The sequence below is a fragment of the Lepisma saccharinum genome, chromosome 2 (assembly GCF_977018435.1).
Source record: "Lepisma saccharinum chromosome 2, izLepSacc3.1, whole genome shotgun sequence".
In the NCBI taxonomy this organism is placed as follows: Eukaryota; Metazoa; Arthropoda; class Insecta; order Zygentoma; family Lepismatidae; genus Lepisma; species Lepisma saccharinum.
The window spans coordinates 22,797,171-22,818,704 of record NC_139230.1 but is presented as its reverse complement, the minus strand read 5'-3'; the positions used below and the strand labels follow the sequence as shown (position 1 = coordinate 22,818,704).

The 21,534-nt window shown below is 37.4% G+C and overlaps 1 protein-coding gene across 1 annotated transcript in view; it reads left to right on the top strand.

Moving 5' to 3' along the window:
* Positions 1-16,519: 16,519 nt before the first annotated feature.
* LOC145983950 (uncharacterized) overlaps positions 16,520-21,534 on the top strand; it is a 64,448-nt gene continuing 59,433 nt past the window's right edge. Inside the window, exon 1 of the mRNA XM_083117152.1 lies at positions 16,520-16,772. Within this exon, the coding sequence (XP_082973278.1) occupies positions 16,673-16,772 (100 nt within the window). The 5' untranslated portion in view covers positions 16,520-16,672. The remainder of the gene's footprint in view (positions 16,773-21,534) is intronic.

Sequence of the window (21,534 nt, the reverse complement as noted above, 5' to 3'; positions counted from 1 at the left end):
ATAATATGTAAGATTTGGATATGCCCCCCAATAACACATATTATCTGTTACAATTCCGTTGGAAGTATACAATTTGGTATCTATATAGCAGCAATGGTTAATTGACGTGAACACTGAAGCATTGGACACAAGTTGAATTACCATTGGAATTTCAATTATAAGAATACCCCTCCCCTCCCCCCCAAAGCACCAACATGCGTCCAGAAACCCACCTGTGGGCACCCCTACCCCTATATACTTTATTTTCTTCATCTAATGGATTCAATATTGTGGATGTAAGGTGTAAAAATAGAAAAATATATAATATATAAATGTTGAATTTTATATTATTTGAAGGTAAAAAAAAATCCCCCAAAAAATCTCGATGGCGCAGTCTGCGCCATAATACCCCCCTGTGGGCACCCCTGCCTCCATCTATAGGTGAAAAATGTAGGTGTCGTATGCTGGGTTCAAAACCTGGGCTCTCTCTTTTTATCATGATGTTCAAATGTGAGGCTCTTTTTCGTTCAATTTCTTGGATTTTAAGGTGATGTGACATTGCGATTAAAATACATACATTACAATTTACTAATAATTATAAAAATATCACTGTTTCATTAATATAAAAACAATAAGGCAAACATTTCAAATATTTCATGGTTATTTATAAAATATAGAGGCCCATATTGTGAAATATTTATGTAGGCCTACGTGCGAGAATAAAATATACTAACTAACTAACTAACTCCCTCGCCCTCCTAAACCCGAAGGTTCATGGTTGCAGCAACACAGGCCTTCCATCTTTCCCTATCTTGAGCAAGATCTATTTACTCTTTTCCATCCCTACCGAATTCCTTTAGGTCCATCTCAACGTTGTCCCTCCATCTTCGTCTTGGCCTTCCTACAGGTCTCTTACCATCAGTGGCGTAGCGTTATAGTACGCCCGTACGCCCGGCGTTCCCAGATTTAAAATTTCAAAAATGCGTAAATGCTGTGAATATAAAGTAAAACTTGACTAATTTCATATATGTTTGACCTTCATGGCATTATAATAGCTATTTTTCGCGATCCGCTTGCAACGCTCCACTCTCAACACTCGTTCTAGCATCTTTTTTCAATGCCTTTCCTGGCCGGACGCCGAGCAGGTTCGGCGTAAATAGACTCTATATTCCTTGCTGTCTATCTGGAGGGAAAGCTTCGATGTCTACAGCACGCGCGTAAATGCTCTCTCATACGCCAGCGTACGGAGCAGCAGAGGTCTACCGTGATTGGTTCAAGTGACCCTTCCAGCCTTCTGAGGAAGACGACAGCGGTAGAATTCCTACCTGGTTCTTCGCGCTCATGCAACTCGTGCTATGTGATGCTACAATACGCAATATTGACTGACGTAACTTTACCAATCTCAAATATACCGTTTATTAATGGCCACTGCATTGTATAATTTATCGCACGAACAGCGATGTGCATTAGAAACTAAAAGATCAACACAGTTTTTGTCAAATAAGTTGGTGAAGTCCTTGTGGTAGAAATTCAGCCTGTAGCTGCTCTACCACTTAACCCGCAAAACTATTATTTTTTTTATTGTTATTATTTTTTCGTTATTATCTAACTGCTTAATATTGTGTCAATGGAAATGTTTAGCATTCATTTGAAAACTCTTAATTGTCTCTGGACAAAATTATTTTAAAATGTTTATCAGCATTCTCAAGATGTAATAAACAGTGGTCTGAATTACTAATCGGCACTGTTACGTCAGTAGAGTGTACGATATTTGGATCATCCACCCACCTCCGTGTCAGAGTGCTTTGCACAGTGCTCCAAGACGACAGAGGTCCCTGGTTCGAATCCCGTCGTGAGCACGGGTGTTCTTTGTCAGTGTCCCTTCATCAATATCATCACTAATGTTCATATTCGCAATTAACCAAAAGTGGTAGAAAAGCGAAGTAAAATAAACCAAGTCAATCAGTAGTTGGTGTTGGATCATCCACAACAATGACGTCTACTGTTGTGCAGAGGCGCTTGTGATTCAGGTAGGTTTTTAATGACTTGCGTCATGCAGATAGGTATAAAAAAAGGTATAAAACACCAGAGTTCAAAACATTTGTGGCATAGTGAGGCATCTAATTTTCTAGCTAAAACATGCATGGATGATGTTTTATTGAAAACCCAGCTGACTTCGGGCAAATAAACAATACCTGTGGCGACTAATACCATAAGTAAATTATTAAGCAAGAAAGGGCCGACCCTTCCTTCGGACTTGGCGTTCCCAACCGAAATGTCCATGCTACGCCACTGCTTACCATCAGGTTTCCCAACAAGAATCCTGTAAACTCCTCTTTCCTCTCCCATTCGTGCCACATGGCCTACCCACCTAAGTCTTCTTGATTTAATTATTCTAATAATATCTGGACATGAATACAAATTATGTAGTTCTAAATTATGTAACCTTCTCCACTCACCTGTCTCCTCATCCCTTTTAGGTCCAAAGATTTTCCTAAGGATCTTATTTTCAAATACTCTCAATTTATGTTCCTCTTTCAATGTAAGGGACCAAGTTTCACATCCATATAATACTACAGGCAAAATTACTGTTTTGTATATTTTAACTTTTAGTTTCTTAGATATTAAACGAGAAGACAAAAGTTTATGAAGAGAGGAGTAACATGCATTTCCTGAATTAAGCCTACTTTTTATTTCCTCTTTAATATGATTTTCATTTGTTAATATTACTCCTAAGTATTTGAATTTGGAAACTGGTTCAAACGAGTTGTTATCAATAATTAGATTTTGATTATTACCTAACACTTGGTTTCGGCCTGTAAGCATATATTTAGTTTTCTCTTTGTTAACTTCCAAACCTATCTCATTAGCAGTTTTGAAAAATATTTTAGCATTATTCTTAATTGTATTCACATCATCCCCCAGTACAGCGGCGTATACTCTGGGTCACCTAGGTAATCGGAGATGACCCGGCTATAATTTTTAAAAAAGTTGTTTTTTTATTTCTTGGCAATATTCTTCCGAACCAATCTTTTATTCACATATTTCTTTGCTTCCAGCACGCGAATGTTTTCAACCGTTTATCGCGGAATGTCCGTCAGGCTTTATCTCCAGCTGGTGGAATCTGGTGACGTCAGGGTGAGATTCCACCGGCTCCCTTTAAATCTCTTGACGGAAGGGAGGAGAAGGAAACACTGATTCTCAGGCGCGGTGATTCCGTGGCAAGGGCAACCTCCTTCTGGAGAAGAGAGAGTCCATCGGTTGCACTCTCCACCCCAGAGCCTTTGCCGTTCCCTCGGTTGGCACCCTCTTCTGCTATTCTTCCCCGATGGCCTTTGTATCGTAGGAGCTGTGTTGTTTACGACAGGGAAATTTCTCAGGAAACAGAATTCTGGGTTCACAAATTACGTACTGAAAAGGAAAGTAGGGAAATACATCTGAAAATGCGCGAGAAACAGGGAAATCTGAACAACATTTGCGTACCAATACTATGTTAATTCTTATTTTACATTTGCGTCTGTCTTCCTGATCTCTGCTATTTAAACAGATATTGTCAAAGAAAAAAACTTTAATATTGAAGATGAAGGTAATTAAATAAATTAAAATTTTAACTAGAAATTCAAGAAGTTACACCGACCTCTGTGGCGGAGTGGTTACCACAGCTCCCTACGACACCAGAGCTCCAGGGTTCGAATACCGGCCTGGGCATGGGTGTACTTTGTAAATGTCCCTTCATCAATTTCATATCATCACTCGTAGTGATTAGCCAAAAGTGGCAGAAAAGCGACGTCAAATAACAATTTAATCAATCGATTAATGAAGTAATTAAACTATTTATATGCTTACTTTTTTCATATTTGTATTTTAAAATGCGTGATTACTTTCTTTGTAGCCTTCAAAACCAGTGAGAGTACTTCTTTCACAGAAATGAATAATTTTTAAAAGGGAAAGCTATCAGAAATAAATTATATATATATATATATATATATATATATATATATATATATATATATATATATATATATATATATATACGTACACATATATTAGGTAATTTAAGTATATTTTTCCCCTCTTTAGATTAATAATGATCATAATGATAAAAGATGTTTGAAAGTAAAATATATAAACAAAAAACGCAATGATTCCAACTTATAACACATCGCGCATCGCAGGGAATATAAAGCTGGGAAAGGGAATTTTTCAGCATACATAGGGAATTTAATTGTGTGTTAAGCAAGAATGAACCACAATAGAAGATTGTCGCAGGGAATTGAATGCGTGTTGTAGCCATTTGAGAATTTAATATTTGTTTAGCTGTTAGTGGTTTAGTATTCGTGCTAGTGCTGTGTTTAATGAAGTTAAAAGGCAATGAATATATAATACAATATTTGCGACTAAAAATATTTGGAACGGGATCTTTTCCGGAGAAATTGGAAATAGTTAATGTAGGTAGGCCAGTAGCATCTCTTGTAGAGTGTCTCTCAAAAGTTTTAGGACAACGACATTTTAAACTAGACAACCCAATTTACACAAGACGTTGATGGGTTGCGTGTAGAGTTAGGCTCAATTTCAGGGTTGCCACATGCACAATAAATATTTATAAAATACGCGAAAGGAATAAAAACAAGTAATATTGTATAAACTTATCAAAAATATCACTGTTATATCGCAATGACAAAATTCTTTCTGAAAGAAAAATAATAGGTTTTCTAGTATTTCATCGCTGATGAGTCAACAGAACGGAAAAGAGGTGAGAGAAAACTAAAGGTGACAAAGGAGAGGAGAAAGAGAAAACGAAAGGAGAAGTGGAAAAGTAGAGGAGAGAAGAAAGAGAGGATAGACGAGGAGAGGAGATGTAGTGAGGAGAATGGATAAATATTCTAGGAGAGATGAGGAAAATGGAGCAAAGAAGAGAAAAGAGAAGGAAAACGAGATGAGAGAAGAGTGGAGAGTAGAGTAAAGGAGAGGAAAAGAGAAGAACGAAAAGAAGAGGAGAAAGTGCGTGGAGTCGGAAATCTAAGACAGGAAAGGAGATACGAGGAGTGGAGATGAGTGGGATGGAGATAAGATGCGAGAAAAGTAGGGAAGGCGATATGAGATAAAAGCAGAGCAGAAGGAGGAGAGAGAAGAAGTAGAAGGAGAAGAGAATAACAGAAGGGACTGAAGAGAAGAGGTAGTTGCAGAAAATATCCTCAACGTCAAGAATTGATGCATTGGTCAAATTATCGACATGAAATATTCAATAACATTTTGAAATGTATTGGAGAATGTATTAAATCGGTGCGAAATGCCTTTTGGCTTAGTTCAGAGCAAGGTAAAATCTTCCATGTAAGATCTTTGATTTTACCTGCGATTATACCACTAAAAACATGAATGTTATTTGAATATTTATAAGAATTATCCAATTTTTGTCCACTTCTCGGTTCGTTGAAATGGAGATTTTGTAATTTAATATTTCCCCTCCCCCCATCGTTAATTCCAAACTGAATCATTCCGTTTCACACGGGGTGAACAATCAACACAATGGGATAGGTCTAAAACTTACGAAAATTTTCTGCCACCAGAAGGGTTTGAACCTACGACCATCAAATTGACAGTCCTGAACGTTAAACACTACACTACAAGCTTTGGCTCCTGAAAGTAAGTAGAAGGAGCTGACCAATGTGAAATGTAGATGCAACTCTCCTCCTACATGTAATGTGCAAACAATACTTGTTTGTAACAAAAAAAAAACGAAGGTAGTACGACTCGGAGAAAATATTTAATGGAGAATTGCACATGATGAGAACTATTCATTCGATATTTGCGGAGGTATCCTTGCATAGAACTCGAGTGGGAAAAGGGGTAAAATTAGTATGTCCTGAATTGCCACAAATATAAATAGTTATTTCATAAATATTTGTCAATGTCTTTGAAGCAGTACACAATTATCGTTAAAGTATTATAATTCACGATCTTATACATGAAAATATCCCTTTGAACGTCACCTGAAGCACTTGCGAAGGTTAAGAAACCTGTTGGTGAATTGGCAGCGTTGTTTTTGCCTCCCCACTTGGTATCCAAAATTGAAAATCAGTGGAAAGCTCTCAATTACGTAACATGGGTCAGTGTGGAAACAGAAAAACTTTGGTGCGAAGTTTCGAATTACAGAGATTCCAGCGGCGAAAACCCCTTTCAGGATTTGGCATCCTTTGCCTTGAGAATGTTGACGCTTCCTCACTCAAATGGAGATGTTGAAAGAGTTTTTAGCGTTATGAATCAAGTTAAAAATAAGCAAAGAAACAGAATGCAGAATGCAATGCTTTCGTCAGTGCTGACAATTCGATACGGCTTAAAAAGAAACGAGAAAACTTGTTACAGCTACATACTGCCTGAAAACGTTGTCTCTGCAATCGGAACGATGGCGGCTTACCAAAAAAATGAAGAGACAAAATTTTCCGAAGTTAGTTCTTCAAAGTGCAGTGGACTGGAGCTACTGGAAGGACTTACTGAGGAGGATGCTTTTGTGTAATCTACTGCATCACAATTTACGGGGAGTACAAGAGGACGAAATAAATTATTTAAGGTAAGAAAATTTAATTTAGTTGAGCGTATGCCCCTCATCACGACAATTGATTAGTTGTGGTTCTTGAGTTTCAGAAATTTTACAGCAAAACACCGAAGAATTAAGAACCAGATTTTTTTTTCAGTACGCAGCCGCACTTATGTAAATCTAGCCCCTTGGAGAGAATTTTAGCTTTATTTTGGGTGCGATTTAGCCCGTTTTTCTCTCGTGCTGTTCACACACAAACACGGCCTCACGCACGAACTAGTCTCTGGTCGAGCCTCACTGTTACGAACGATTCGTCGATTCCGCACCGCATTTCTGTGAACTTTCAAGGACCAGATGCAATGCAACTGAACAAAGATTAACATTTCCTGGAATCGACACTATCCGTAATTCGCCTCGGGCTACATAGCATACCAAAACTAGAAACAAGGGGATGTGACAATGTGCACTTGCTACCTGTTCCCCTGAAGGGGTCGCAGGACGAGCTTGCAGGCGCAGAGGAGGGTCGGTTAAGTGAATTCTTCTTTGCAGTGTTGCAATGGTTCTTATTAAGGCCGCGTCCGAATCGGCAGCAGATGTCACCTAGAGCACCGTTCCATCCGGGGACTCAGCCAAACTCCGTTGTCCGAATTCGCGACAGACGTGGAGTCGGAGGGAAGAGCAGAGAGGCGCGACAGATGCACGCTTGAACTCGCTGTGACGCTGCGCTTGGCAGCCATATTCTAACTTTCACTTTGTACAGGCAACATATACTGATTAGAGGATGTAAAACTCAGTTATACTTTAACATTTTATCAATAATACTAAATGTAGAAAATTTGTAAATGATGAAATAGCGTGTTACATTTTTAATATGAGTAGTAAATAGGTGGAAATCATTGTCATGTTTGTTTGGCGTCTGCCTTCTGCTTCCGTGCGATGCGCCTGCGCGCCAGAGCGCGGTGGGTGAAGTTCGGACTGACACCTAGCGGGAAAAGTGACAACCGTACTACAAGGGGACATGTAGATTCGGACGACTTGGACGTCACTTCGACGGCACGCGAGAGCAACGGGAGAGAACGGGAGGGAGCGCTTGCCAATCCGGACACGGCCTAAGCTGAAAATATGAGTTTACTTTATTGAAAATACCAAAAAACATTTCATTACTGAAAGGGCTAGATTTGTAGCAAGATTTCTCTCTGTAGGGCTAAAAAGCCCCTTGGGGCTTTTGCTGAATTTTGGGGCTGAGTACGTACTCAAAAGAGCCAGTTCTGGCCCCAAAAGGGCCAACTTGGCAACACTGATTTCGGACAGAGCAAAGTCGACCACGCTGCCGCTATGGATGATGGGAAACCGTGCGAAACCAGCAGCCTCAGGCGATTGAACCGACGGCACCCATTGGCTGAGATTTCTTTTGGAGCATTCGCTTTACTCGATTTCCTACTCCATTTATTCTTTACATTCTCATCTGTAAGATATATGCTATATGTAGACGTATTCTCCGAAATCTCATCTTTACATTGATGTACGATGCACATCACAATTTTGTTTCGTAACTGCTGTCACAATAATGGGCTGTTCATTGCCAAACTTTTCCGGTGGCGGCGCCCCCTGTTGCGTCCCTAAATAATTTCGTTCGTCATTTGGTTGCCCTAAGCTTTACATTGGAGCGCGATGGGATGGCTATTCAAACATTATTTTCAATGAAGGTAAGAATTTCTCGTGTAAATCGGTAATAAAAATGGGTTTAGCAAAGCTTTAAGATTATGTAGCCAGTCATATCTTTCCGAAAATTACATTCTCCTGAACCTAAGAATTAATATATTAAAGCGCAACGGAGTGGTTGCGAAAACTAGCTAAATATGCACGTTTATGCACAAAGAACACTAAACTTGACGTCATTTGGGTCGTCTCTAGCTGCCATGGGTCGATAATACAAAACTTTAGAGTTTTGCACTATGCTTTGCTTTTTTCTGGTTGCGAGCAACGGCGGGTAGGAATCGAAGAAACTCCCAAAATTATAAAAAAAAATGTATTAAGTGCGTAAACGCATGATATATATTATTATACACTATGACTGACATTATGTCCTATCCGATAATTTAATATTAACGTATGCTTTCATTATATTAAGCAGATATTCTCCCCTCGTATTTTCGTCCTTCTCTTTCTTGGTAACAACAATTATAAAATTATAATTCCTGTAAATAAGATAGCCCTAGAGGTTGCGAGACATTTAACAGAATAAAATATATTTTTTGTAATAACTATTATTGATGTTAAATGTGTGTATATAAAGCAAAGGACCGCAAAGGACCATATATACTAGCTACGTGGAAAGTATGATATCACGTGAAAAAAAAGTCAGTTATTAAAAACAACTATAAAAATAAAAGTACAGTCGCGCGGAATTATTATGCATTATTGAAAATTGCAAGTGACGTAAAAAAGTGCTGTGCAAATTTTAAGGCATTTTTGAGTTCCGATATCTTTTCTGTTGTTGACGATTGTCTTTTCAAAAGTCTTACTTTTACAGCACTGATTATTCAACTATCATGTTCAGACATCATTTCTGAGGTTAAGATGATATTAAACTTGCAATTTAATGTAATAGCAGCACGTTCGGCATCAAATTCCCCATGTATTTAAATGGGAGAACAATTGCCGATCGATCAAAAGCGTGGGGACGCAACAGGGGTGCTGCCACCTACAATAGTTTGCTTTGACCAGGCCCATTGTCATGCCAGGAGGAGATCTATAGCTCGATTACAAAGGAAAAAACCTTCCGTCAAAAGCGTTCGCGCACTATGACATGAAAACGTTTTAAATCTATTAATTTTACTGATAAAGTGATAATGACACCAAACTGAAATATGCAAGATATCTCGGCGATATTTGTTTTGGTTCTCGAGATACACGCCTTCAAACACTGCTGAAATTCACCTCCTACGTCACAGATTTGAAAACGTCCTCTGCACAGACTAGAGAGGCCTGACGTCATCCTTTAGAAATGCGTGCAGGCAGGTTTCTGCTCGTCCCGTAAACTAGCATGGGTCGTGCAAGCGACAGTCATTTCTGCGTAAAACAAGTATCTTGTTATAACTTCCAGTGCAAAAATAATGTGTTCTTCATTTCTTGGATATGAATTATACCCTAACAGTATAGCAGCATTTACTATAATTTAGCCACTCGGTAGAGGGTTTTCATTAGGCTGAAAAAACAATACTGGTAAGGTAACAGTCAATGGCTGAACACGTGAACAGCCTTGTTCATTGCCACTAATAGGTTCTGACTGGTAAGAAATTATTGTTACAAAAATGTCTTTTCTGGAATTACAATTATTTTCGTCATATTTTCTACGCAATTTTTAAAATAACAATACGTTTAGACAGGGTGCGAAATCACTGCAGATTTGTGGGGGGAAGCAGCAGACAGTTACACACACACACACTATATACCTAGGTCAGTGGCGTATACTGCGTTAAGAACCTGATCTATCGCACCATATCATAGTGTTCGAATGGGCAAAAATTTGCTGGTGGGGGTGTTTAGGTTTTTTTTCAACTCATTTGGGGTGGCGGGTTGAAGTGATGTGACTCTTGTGATTAAAAATATATACCTCATAAATAAAACATGGAAATGTACACTGTCAGTAAGGAAAGGATTTCAAGAATTTCATTCTAATTTGCATAACTAAGAGGTCCATATTGTGAAATATTATGTAGGCCTATATACGAGAATAAAAATAAAATTTCAACCTACCTATTTTCATGATTTTAAGTTCGGGTACTCCTTTCTGGTGCAGTGGTAACGTCGTTGCCTTGATACATGGTGGTTTAGATACCACTTTAACTGTAGGTCCGATCCACATTAGCTTATCTGTTCATAAAGTGGACATACAAGAAAAATCCACAACGATTCGTAAGCCGAATCCGTAAGTCCCTCATTTCAGTTCACTACACAACACAGCACATATCATTCACAAAAATACAATCCACTCACTACTGTAATCACACGCTGCCTCTAAATAAATTCCACGCACGAAGACCACTCGACGCGATCTAGACTAGAACTGGTCCTTGTCATTTCGTTAATTTTTAGATGCACTCATAAACCATTCCCGCTCAGCCAACAATTTTCTACTCCCCACTGTATCTCTAGTTGTTTGAAGGTCAACGACCTCTTTTTCATATGCCATATGACACATTTTTCCTTGTCTGCGGTAATTAGGCTTCAAAATTCCCCGTTCCTGGGAAAATTACATGCTGGGAAAAATTGGTTTGCAACATTGACCCCGACCGTTGAGGAAGTTCAGAGGGTTTTTCCCCCGCCATATGCAACCCTGTTCCCTCTCCTGTAAGAGTTTGGCTCCACAATTCCCCGATCCTGGAGAAATTTCATGCTGCGAAAAAATGGATTGAAACATTGATCGGGTGATCTTTGTGGTAGCCCTGTCACGCTTACCCGTCAGCCCCGTGGAGTTGCCCGCCGGCGGTGGGCCAGCCGTCTCGCGAATTCAAAGAAAGCGGGCAATGTTTCCAACTCCTCTAAGAAATCAGGTTCATCTTCTTATTGAAATGAACAATTTTATGCACATTTTCTGATAGATATTTTTTTCTGTATTTTATTCACCGAGTCTGGGCTTCGCAGATAGCCCCGAATATACGCCTCTGACCTAGGTACACACACACACACACACACACACACACACACACACACACACACACACACACACACACACACACACACACCTATATATAATGTCATTAAATATGTGTCAATTATTAAATAATGAAATTAAATTATAAAATATACAATATATTATATCGATAGTCCTTCATTCAAAATGTAATTGCAAATTGAAGATTTTAATGTAGCTATTACTGATACTATGAACAATGATTTGCCTAAGGAGGGAGGGACAACAATTAAGAGACATTAAGAGAAGATAATAGTTTCCTGTATAAAATCCACATATAAAAGCTAATACGTGTTTTATTAATATATTTATGTACTTCGCGGATGCTAAGGAAAGCCGATGTGAAATGGAGAATAAAAAGACAAGTCGGTCTTATTTCTGTGTTCTGGGGATACCTGCGTTCAGTGTCCTTAGAGATGAGGCTCTGTGTTGTCCGTTCTTTTTGTACGTTTTCAATATTATTCCAGTCAAATATATTCGAATCTCAAATTAATTGGTGGGGGGAAATTTCAGAACATGGTCGTTGGTAGGGGAAATTGCCCCTGAACCCCCTGGATTTCGCACCCTGCGTTTAGAACACTTCATAAAAGAGTTGATATGGTAAAAAAAAAGGTACGCGGAGTTTTTAAATTTCCTGCAGTAAACGACAGTTTCTTCAGCTTATATATTATATATGGCAAATTTATGTATTTTTCCTACTTTACGTCGCTTTTCCGTCATACTGTTTAATTGTTAGTATGTATCTTCTCTAATGTCACATTTCTTCCCACTTTTGGGTAATCGCGACAATGACTACGAGCAGTATTCGATTTAAGAGTCAAACCTAGAACATATGAGTTCCTCAGTTAAATCAAGAATTTTGTGTATAATAATTACAACGCCAGTTCATTCGTGGTAATTCTGAATCGCAGAATCGGCCGTTTGGTTTGCATATACACGTATAAGCAGGATAATATCCAGTTTTAGAAGGCTTGTAACGTTGAAAAGAGGAGTCAAACGAACAAACAAAAAAATATTTAAGAAAAGTTGTTTTGTCTTTATGATCTCTATGCACTGTGAAAGTTTGTACGATAAGCCTTTGCATAAGTTGTCAATTCTATATTTTTCGACACTTGAGACAAGAACGAGAATTGCCCTCCGAAACCGAGACGAGACTGTCAACGAAGCATTTACAAATAAACACGAGACAGACATTTACAACTCTCAACGAGAACGAAACCAAGACTGCCATGTCTCGTCTCGATATGATCCCTAGTGATGAGGTTGTGAACCAATTAATTAATGCGTTCGGGGAAAGAGATGAGGCACCTTTTTTCGCAGTACAAAATTCAAAATATATTCCAGTATGTGATATAATGTTATATACAATACATTATTTTCTTGTAATAATTACACATAAACTTAGCTTTGAAATGTACTGTGCAAGTTTAACTGATGTAATCTTCTCAGTGTATTTTCTCTTATCGGCCCAAAAATATTTTGTCATAATTTGCGTAACAGGAATGAAACACAGACTGAAATTGCTTTATGGAAAAGAAAGAGTAAAGTGAAGAATGTGGAAATTCTTATTTTGCACTACATGCTTTATGGTAAAATTCGATAAATATAAGTTTAATTTTTTTTTTTTTGAAAATTTGGTCAATAACCAATTTTACAAGCAATAGTTTTCTCGTCACTTGATGAAAACACGCACGCAGCAGAACTCTTTCGTTTATCATTCACGTGAGCAGCAGGGATATTTAATAGAAGAATGACCATTATAAAGCATAGCTTTCCCTTCCATTATCGTTCCTTCTTCCACTATTTAACTCTACACAGATTTGCAAAACTGCTGTGCACGTTGGCTCTCCGTGGGCTACCCCCAGTAAACTGGACGCAGTGTTGCCAATCTCCGAATGCAGGATTTCCCTTTTACCTGTGTAAAATTTCCCTTTTTTAACCTAAATTTCCCTCGATTTTCAAAACACATCTGAAGCTGTATCTTTGTATTACTATAACTGTTAATCAGGACCGTATAGGGGTTATCCACGAGTAAACAAAAACATATCGAACGGCACAATCGATTGTGGAACTGTAGCACAACAACTTCCGGTTCACGGCGGCCGGGTATTTGTGGCTTTTCTTCTCGTCTTGTATATCGGATGAAATGTATCATATAAAAGCACTTGACGACGAGGAGAAGAAGAGATATCTGGGCAAAGTAGAGACCTGTTCACATCAATTGGATGAGCAACTAGGAAGTAATACGGCATTATTCCAGGATGAGATCCATTTGCTGACCGTCGTTGCATTTGACGATATTTGTAGCCTACATATTTAATAAAAAGTAATTTTTCCTACACAGCGAGTGCACGTAAAGCATGTAAATCTTTGGATGCATACATTTATGTTTTAAGTGAAAAAAGTGCGAGATGTATGAACATATAAAAATCGGAAAAGGAGCTCTTTCCTTCTTTCTTCAGTCAGGGCGAGTCAGAGGGATGCACACGTGTTTCGTTCCCGTTTGAACGCAGAAATACAAAACGCTCATTTCATTTTAAGTCAATTTTCTGCCATTTGTGTTAAACATGACGATGAAGATGAATAATAAACTGAAAAGTTTAATGATGGGACAAACACAATGACACACCATTGCCTGACCAGTGTTCAAACCTAGGACCTATTCTCTATCAATATTGAAGAGATTTCCATTGCATAAGACGAAAATTAATAATAGTACCCGCACTTACACAAAAAATTATTATTATTTTGTTTGGTTACACAAAATAATATTTTTTTCTGGATACACAAACATTTAATACAGTTCGCATGTTCTTCAAGAACGTAACGTGTAAACCTAACTGACTATGACCGAGCATATTTTGAAAGGAAAAGTAATATTTTTTGTTCATATCAATAAAACAGAGCGAAAATCGAGATTTGAATGATTTCTCGTCTACCTTTAATGAAGTGCAAGGGGTGTGGGACGCAAAATTTTTGGTTGGGAAGGAATTAGGACAGGGTATTTTTAAAGTCCTCACGTTCAAAACGGGGGAAAAAAATAATGTTATTTCCCGACTAAATTGGGAGATTATAGGGGCGGAAAATATTCAAAATTTCCCGATACTAAAAAAATGTTAATTATACACACAATTCACCCTCGGGTGATGATTTTGCATTTCTGGAATAAAAACTGCTACTTTCAATAAATTTCGGACATTTAGAACATAATTATGTAGGGAATATACTACTTTTAAACTCTATTATTTAGATTTTCCGAAGTCTGGATCGGTCCCGACTTTTTGGATTCCTGCACATCCGTTGTCATAACTGCGGAGTCTACTCCTGCTAATGGGTTTCCCATTTTCACGCTTGGCAGCTTGAAGGCAATAATTTTGGCGCCCTAGATGTCGAGGAAATGGATGAAGTGAGATCTGTGAAAGAATATTTAGCCCTGATCGTAGTTTACATCCTCCTTGTACACACCCATTCGTTCCTTTCATACATGACACAATCTCAGATCCCTTTAGCTACATGTTGTGAGCCTACGAACCGGAAGTTGTTGTGCTACAAGTATGGCGTTCGCGCGAAGGCACTTCCTTCCGGTGGATAGCCCCTATATAAGGGGGTTAGTGGGTTCAAACCCACGATTGAATAAAATACTAGAAACTGATCATAGTTTCATAATATAATTATCCTAAAATAAACATTTGAATTTTAAAATAAAACACTAATATATTGAAAAAATCCCCAAACAAAAAAAAATCGTCTGCGGCGCAATGATTGTCGGACTTTGAAACCCACCCATTGTCAAAGCTTAGCTAGGGGCTGTTGTTAAAATTTTTCTTTTGACGCCTGTTTTGCCTGAGGAACAAACTTTATTATTATTATTATATATTTATGAAAATCATAAAAGTGTGAAGTAATGGGCAACCACACAATACGATTTTTTTCACATGTTTCCCAAGATATCTTTTCATCCGCAGATAAATCCCCACGACGTTTTCTAACCTTTTTGGGAGATGCAGGTAGCTTCCTATCAGTCACCTCTTCCATTCTCCTTGCAACGACACAGGACACACAAAGTCACACACACAGCCACTAAGAAACGTTCTGAAATGATGGATGGAAAAAGGAAAGAAGTTGAAAATCGCGTTCCGAATCCTTTCCAGGTGCAGTGCGGCTCGTGCCTTGACCTTGACCGGTCAAGGTCATCTATAACAGGGAGAAAGAAAGCTTACTGAAAAGTGTCACTCTTGCTAACTATTCATTTGGAAAAAGTACACGCTGAAAAAAATATTTTCGAACTTTTTAAAAGAATGCGAGTTTAAATTTCCCTGTTTTTTTAGCTATTTTTCATTAAATTTCCCTTTTCCCTTTTCACCCTCAAATTACCCTGTGCCGAGGGAAATTTCCCTGCTTTTGGCATCACTGACTGGACGCTCTCAGCAGGCAACAAACGAGCTCTCTCTAACGTAGTCGTCGGCTACGCTCTCTGAGTTGTGACGTATTAACATGGCGGGGCGTGATTTTCAGCGCAACGCTAGCCTCGCAACTTTGGAAGTCTGGTTTTCCCCTCAAACTGAACGCAGAGAAACGCGAAAAATTGCAGGGGTTATTTTCCCAGGGTGTAGTTTTTAAAATTGCTTAACAAAAATGAGTGGATATGTCCATTGCCGATGAAAAGCGTGGGGACCATTAAAGCTACCCCTTCCAAAGGAAAATAGCATTGAAATGGATAGGAAGAAAAGCACGTGTTTATTTGTTTAGACTCAGTCCCAGCGCGTCGTCTGCTGTAACGCCACACTATTGAACTCCATTCGAGATTTTCCCAACGTACAGAAATTTGGAACACTTTCCGTCCCGAATTTTTTCCCGTCCCAAAGGTCGGGATTAAGAAAATTTCCCGTCCCGACCAAAGAAATTCTGTCCTGCACACCCTTACTGTGAAGTGAACTCCGTAAAGCTTAGAGGTATATCTGCATATTTGTGATAAATCAAATGAGCAAAATTAATTTAAACAAAACGGTGAGAAAACGTTGTGAGAGTTATGACGATAAGGAAAATCCAATCAGAATTTAATAAAGTATAAATGTCGCGACTTCCCCTTGATTTAGACACCTATTCAATAATAACTGTAAAAATGAAGAAGGGCTCAAGTAAGCAAAAATAATTTATTATTATTATTATTTGCGGATAACAAACTGTAATTGTTATTATTTTAATAAAGGAGAATTCACTGGCTAAAGAGTAGCCTTTACCATGAAAATACATGTTCAAGCCCTGTGGTTGAAGGAGAAATCCTGTGAACAGTCTGTGGTTTGCACTCTGAATTGCACCTATGCATTTGAAATACTAAACCAATATCCTACTAGTGAATTTTTCGAGATGAATGAATTATTTTATTTGTTCTTAGAGGTTTGGAATGGCCGATAAAGAAATATTTCATAAAGGTGAATTCGTACGTGAAAAAATAAAGTAGAATGCTTCCTTCTACTGGGTATTTTCAAAGTACCCCGTGCCCTTACTATGAAAAGGATCTATGCGTACGACCCTATTGCCATTTTCGACATGTTAGGAAAGGTAGGAAACATCAAAATTATAGTATATTGAGTGAAATAATTGGGTTTGTAATGTGTCTATCTCCTAAATTAATGCCACAATAAATATTTACAAGAAGCTGACTAGTTCAATGTATGATTGTTCTGTACAATAGTACAATGCCTGACAGTTTTTGATTCTCCAGACATCTAAAATTTAATTGTTTATATTTTCATTTTTCTCTAATAATAAATGAAAATAACAATTACCTCCTTGTAGCCTCTAAATATTGCCAGTGAATATTTCTTTTTAACGGTTCTGTTAACAATAAAAAGGAATAATGGGCCCAAGTTCCTTTTGTTTTATTGTGATTTCATCATGCTACGAATGCAATTTTTACATGGTTCGATTTCAACGTATGTCTGTTAATACATACTGCGGAGTTTTAGCGATTACTTAAGATTTTTGTTCAATATATGCTTTCGTGGTTAGGTTAGGTTCCCCTAGCTTTAAAATAAAGTCCCTAAATGCATTTTACTAAGGTTCCAATTTACTTCTACTTTCATTCCCATGCTTCTACGATATTTACTGTTGCTTGTCGACGACAAATAACGTGTCCATGAGAAGTGCGCATGCTTGCGTAAGGTAATTTTAAAGTTTTTTTTTTTCAACATAAGTAACTTTTTTTGAGTTCAAACAGTGCTCATTACTTTAAGGAAGGTTCAAATTTCGTGTGCCAATGATTTCCAAAATTCTACGATAATTAGTCTTTGTGCTAGGAGAAATCATAAAACAATCTGAACCATTACCGAATAAAGTTTTGACCCGTGTTATATTTACATGAAACATAGTTAATCATGCAGAGGTGGTCTCTCATTGTCTGTTGGTAAGATTGTACAAGGATAATTTAGGTGTGTGCAGGTGTATTGTAGTGTGTTATGATATTGGACACAAATGTAAAACAGGAAGAAATTTTTTCTTCTCATTGACACGAACATTTTACAAAATCTCTGAAATTGTCGAAATGTTATTGCAGTGTGTCATAAATTATTTATAATTCTTTGGAAACTGACTTGTTCTGCTTTTGTTAATTGTCTTTCATGATACACTCAGCATTGTCTATTGAACTACATGCCTAAATATGGATATTTCAGTGAAATTTCACTGAAAGGAAGAAGGCATTTTTGTGTGTGCATAATCCACAAGTATAGTGTAAAATGATTACATATTAAATATTGGTATGACTTGAGATGATCGGACCCCTCTCCGAGTTTCTTCATATTTGACATAGTCACTAATTGAGGCCTCCTAATCACGAATCTGAAGTTAAAATTTGTCGGAAACATCTAGAAATTGCGAACCATTGACGCTAGCCTCACAAACCATTGGTGCTAGCCCCACGAACCATTATAATGTGGTTAGGTTAGTTTCGGTTAGGTTAGGCAAACATAGTTAAAATTTCGTGTCTTCGTAGTATCAGGATCTAGAAATTGCAAATAATTGTGAACCATTGATGCTAGCCCCACAAACCATTGGCGCTTGGTTAGGTTAGGCAAACATAGTTAAAATTTGGTGTCATGGTAGTATCAGGAATATATATATTTGCTTGTGAAAGAAAAAAAAAATCGAAAATAGACTGTTTCCATTCCGAAAACTAACTGCTTATTTTTGCTTATTTTGCAATTTCTAGATGTTTCCGACAAATTTTAACTTCAGATTCGTGATTAGGAGGACTCAATTAGTGAGTATGCCAAATATGAAGAAAATCGGAGAGGAGTCCGGTCATCTCAAGTCGTTCCGAGACACAAAATATTAATTTGCAAGGGATCATGTGAAAAGTAGATTGTGCAAGTGAATGTGTTTGTATGGTGCCACTGTAGGAAACCCTTTTTTTAATGGGGAAAAAAATGTGTACACATGTAGAAGATGTGGGAAAGTGCTGAAATATTAAGACACTCAAACCTAACAATCATTACCTGCTGAAAATATGCAAAGAGTTATACTGCAAGCGTGTAGGAGTGTAATTGAGCATGAAAAATGTGACTGCTTACTCACATAAGCATATAGCAGCAGGATGGAAAAAGGAAATAGTTTCTACATAAAATGCAGCAAGTTATTGAAAAACCTGTTCACTATGTGTTTAAAGACATGTTTTTGGAATTTGAAAAGTGTAGAAAACACATATGTATCTTGGTCATATCAGAATTTACATAATTGGAACCTGTGTCTTAACATACAATGTAATAATGGTTGATTTGACTTACTGAATGGAATATTTTCAGCATTTATAGCCTTTAGATAAGAAGGGAGAATGCATGCTACCACGGTTAATACATAACAGTTCTTCATTTGTTGCATTTATGTGCCTACTGAGCAATGGCCAGGGACCTTTCTGGTGAGAATACACAATGTATTTTATTAATTGGTGAAAAATGCTCATTTTTGTAAGTTTTACGGGAAGATGAGGAATGAGTCAGACTTCATATGCTGGAAGTTTTTTGTAAGTTTTACAAGGGGATGAAGATAATGTTTGTAAGATCTTTGAAGCTTTGATTATTCCACATATTTCCACCAGTTGTAAGGTAAGGAAACTGTTGTTTGGAAGATATTTTCTCAGAAAATGTCTGTTGTGGAGTTATTGTGCTTGTATAAGTCTGTTAACACACATACTTCAGTGTCATAATGATTATGGCGCCATTGACCCACTGTACTCCCTTGAGGATTATGTTGAATTTTTGGTAACGGTGCGATCTCGCACACACACATTTCTTCATTTTTTCAGGATAAAGTACTTACGGAATTGAGTTTCTATAGATTGTTGAAAGGCCGTGAATGTATTTTTTTCCATCGTGCAATATATTTGACCGCAAATTCATGTATATTTCAAGAAAAGTACCTTTCCGACGCTCTGCGGTAACCAAATGTCGCATACGTTTCATGATGTAACCCCCTTGAAGTGTTTCCAACCACGTGGTTGTTTTGAAAGATTTTTTATATTTTTTAAAGCTGTCGTATTGTGTTACGAACAAAATTTTAACTATGTTTGCCTAACTGAACCTAACCTAACCTTGCCGGAAATGGTTCGTGGGGCCAGCCGTCACTAATATTTGGGGCTATCCGTCAGTGGTTTTTGGGGCTATCTGTCAATGGTTGTTTGAAGTTCGAACCCAAAAAAAATCCAAAATCAGTAACACCAAAGTAGGTTTTTTATTAAGAAGGTTGGAAACACTGCATACCCACTGATGATTCACCATGCTACTCAAGATGTGGCCGCCATCTTGTGCTACGGAAGTGAAGAAAGCAAGAACAATAATTACTATTAATGTGATAAAATGAAGTTATTTTCTTCACAACAGCAAATTCTTACCTTCAAGAACCTTTCGCAATGCATAATCGGTAAGTACGAATGTTAAAAATGACTAAAGAAATGAGTGAAAAGTGTTTGTGCGAGATCGTACCAGTACCGTATTTTTTATTAATGGACTGATTTTGATGTACATAATATAAAAGTGGTTCCAGCGTGCAGAAAACACAAATAACTGAGGTATTTGATCCCAAAGTATGGCCCGCATAAGTAAAAACGTGCCATTTTTTAGTACTTTTGTCAACCGTTAACCGTTTGCATGCACACTCAAATAGCAAAAGAACATGCCGAAAATAATAATAACGGTTCCGATTGTTTTACGATTTTATCAAATTCTCCTAGCAAAATTACTAATTATCGTAGAATTTTGGAAATCATTGTCTCACAAAATGTAAACCTTCCTTAAAGTAATGAGCACTGTTTAGATTTAGAAAAAAAGTTATTCATTTTGGGAAAAAAAACTTATTAATTACCTTATGCAAGCATGCACGTTTCCCATGGACAAGGCATTCTCCATTGGTAGAAACGACAGTAAGTATCATAGAGTAGTGGGAATGAATGTAGAAGTAATTTGGAACCTTCCTGAAACTAATCAGCACAGTGTTCAATTCAAAAAAGTCCAATTTATGTGTAAAATAATATGTTAGATGTATCTTGTGCAAAACTCCCCATTTCGCATGCTTGACACATTACACAAACTACCACCTAACCTAATTACAAAAGCATTTAGGGATATTATTTTAATGCTAAGAGAACTAAACCTGACCCACCTAACCACGAAAGCATTTATTTTTATTATTAAAATCCTAAGGAAACTAAACCTGACCCTCCTAACCTAACTACGAAAGCATTTATTGAACAAAATCTTTAAACATTTTAGCAGCAAGAATTATATAGAAGTACATGGAAGTGGAAAACTACCGTCAAGGAAACACACAGTAAGTAATCGCTAAAACACTGCAGTAATTGTTAACAGACTTAAATCGAAATTGAACCATGTAAAAATGCATACATAACATGATGAAATTTCAATAAAACAAAAGCCATTTGTTTACTGTTGTCTTGGATACATACTGCTGCTGCCATCTACTTCATATGCATGAGGTGTGAAAGGGTATTACAACACTAAATGCTTTTATTGTTAGGTTAGGTAAGTGAGATTTTGGGCTCTTAACATTAAAATAATGTTTCCATATGCTTCTAACATCTGGTCTCAAGCATGAAACCCCCTTTGAGCTTTGCATGAGCTTGCCTAACCTTGTGATGAAAGCATTCTGCAGTTGAACGTTACACTGGAAGTGTATGTAATTTAGGAATTGAGTGTTGATAGCCATATGGAGAGTTCCTATGTGAATTTTCCTTCATCAGTTTAATATAATCACCATTTATCCTCATTGTCAAAAAGTGGCAGAAAATAAGAAATACAAATGATGTGCTAAA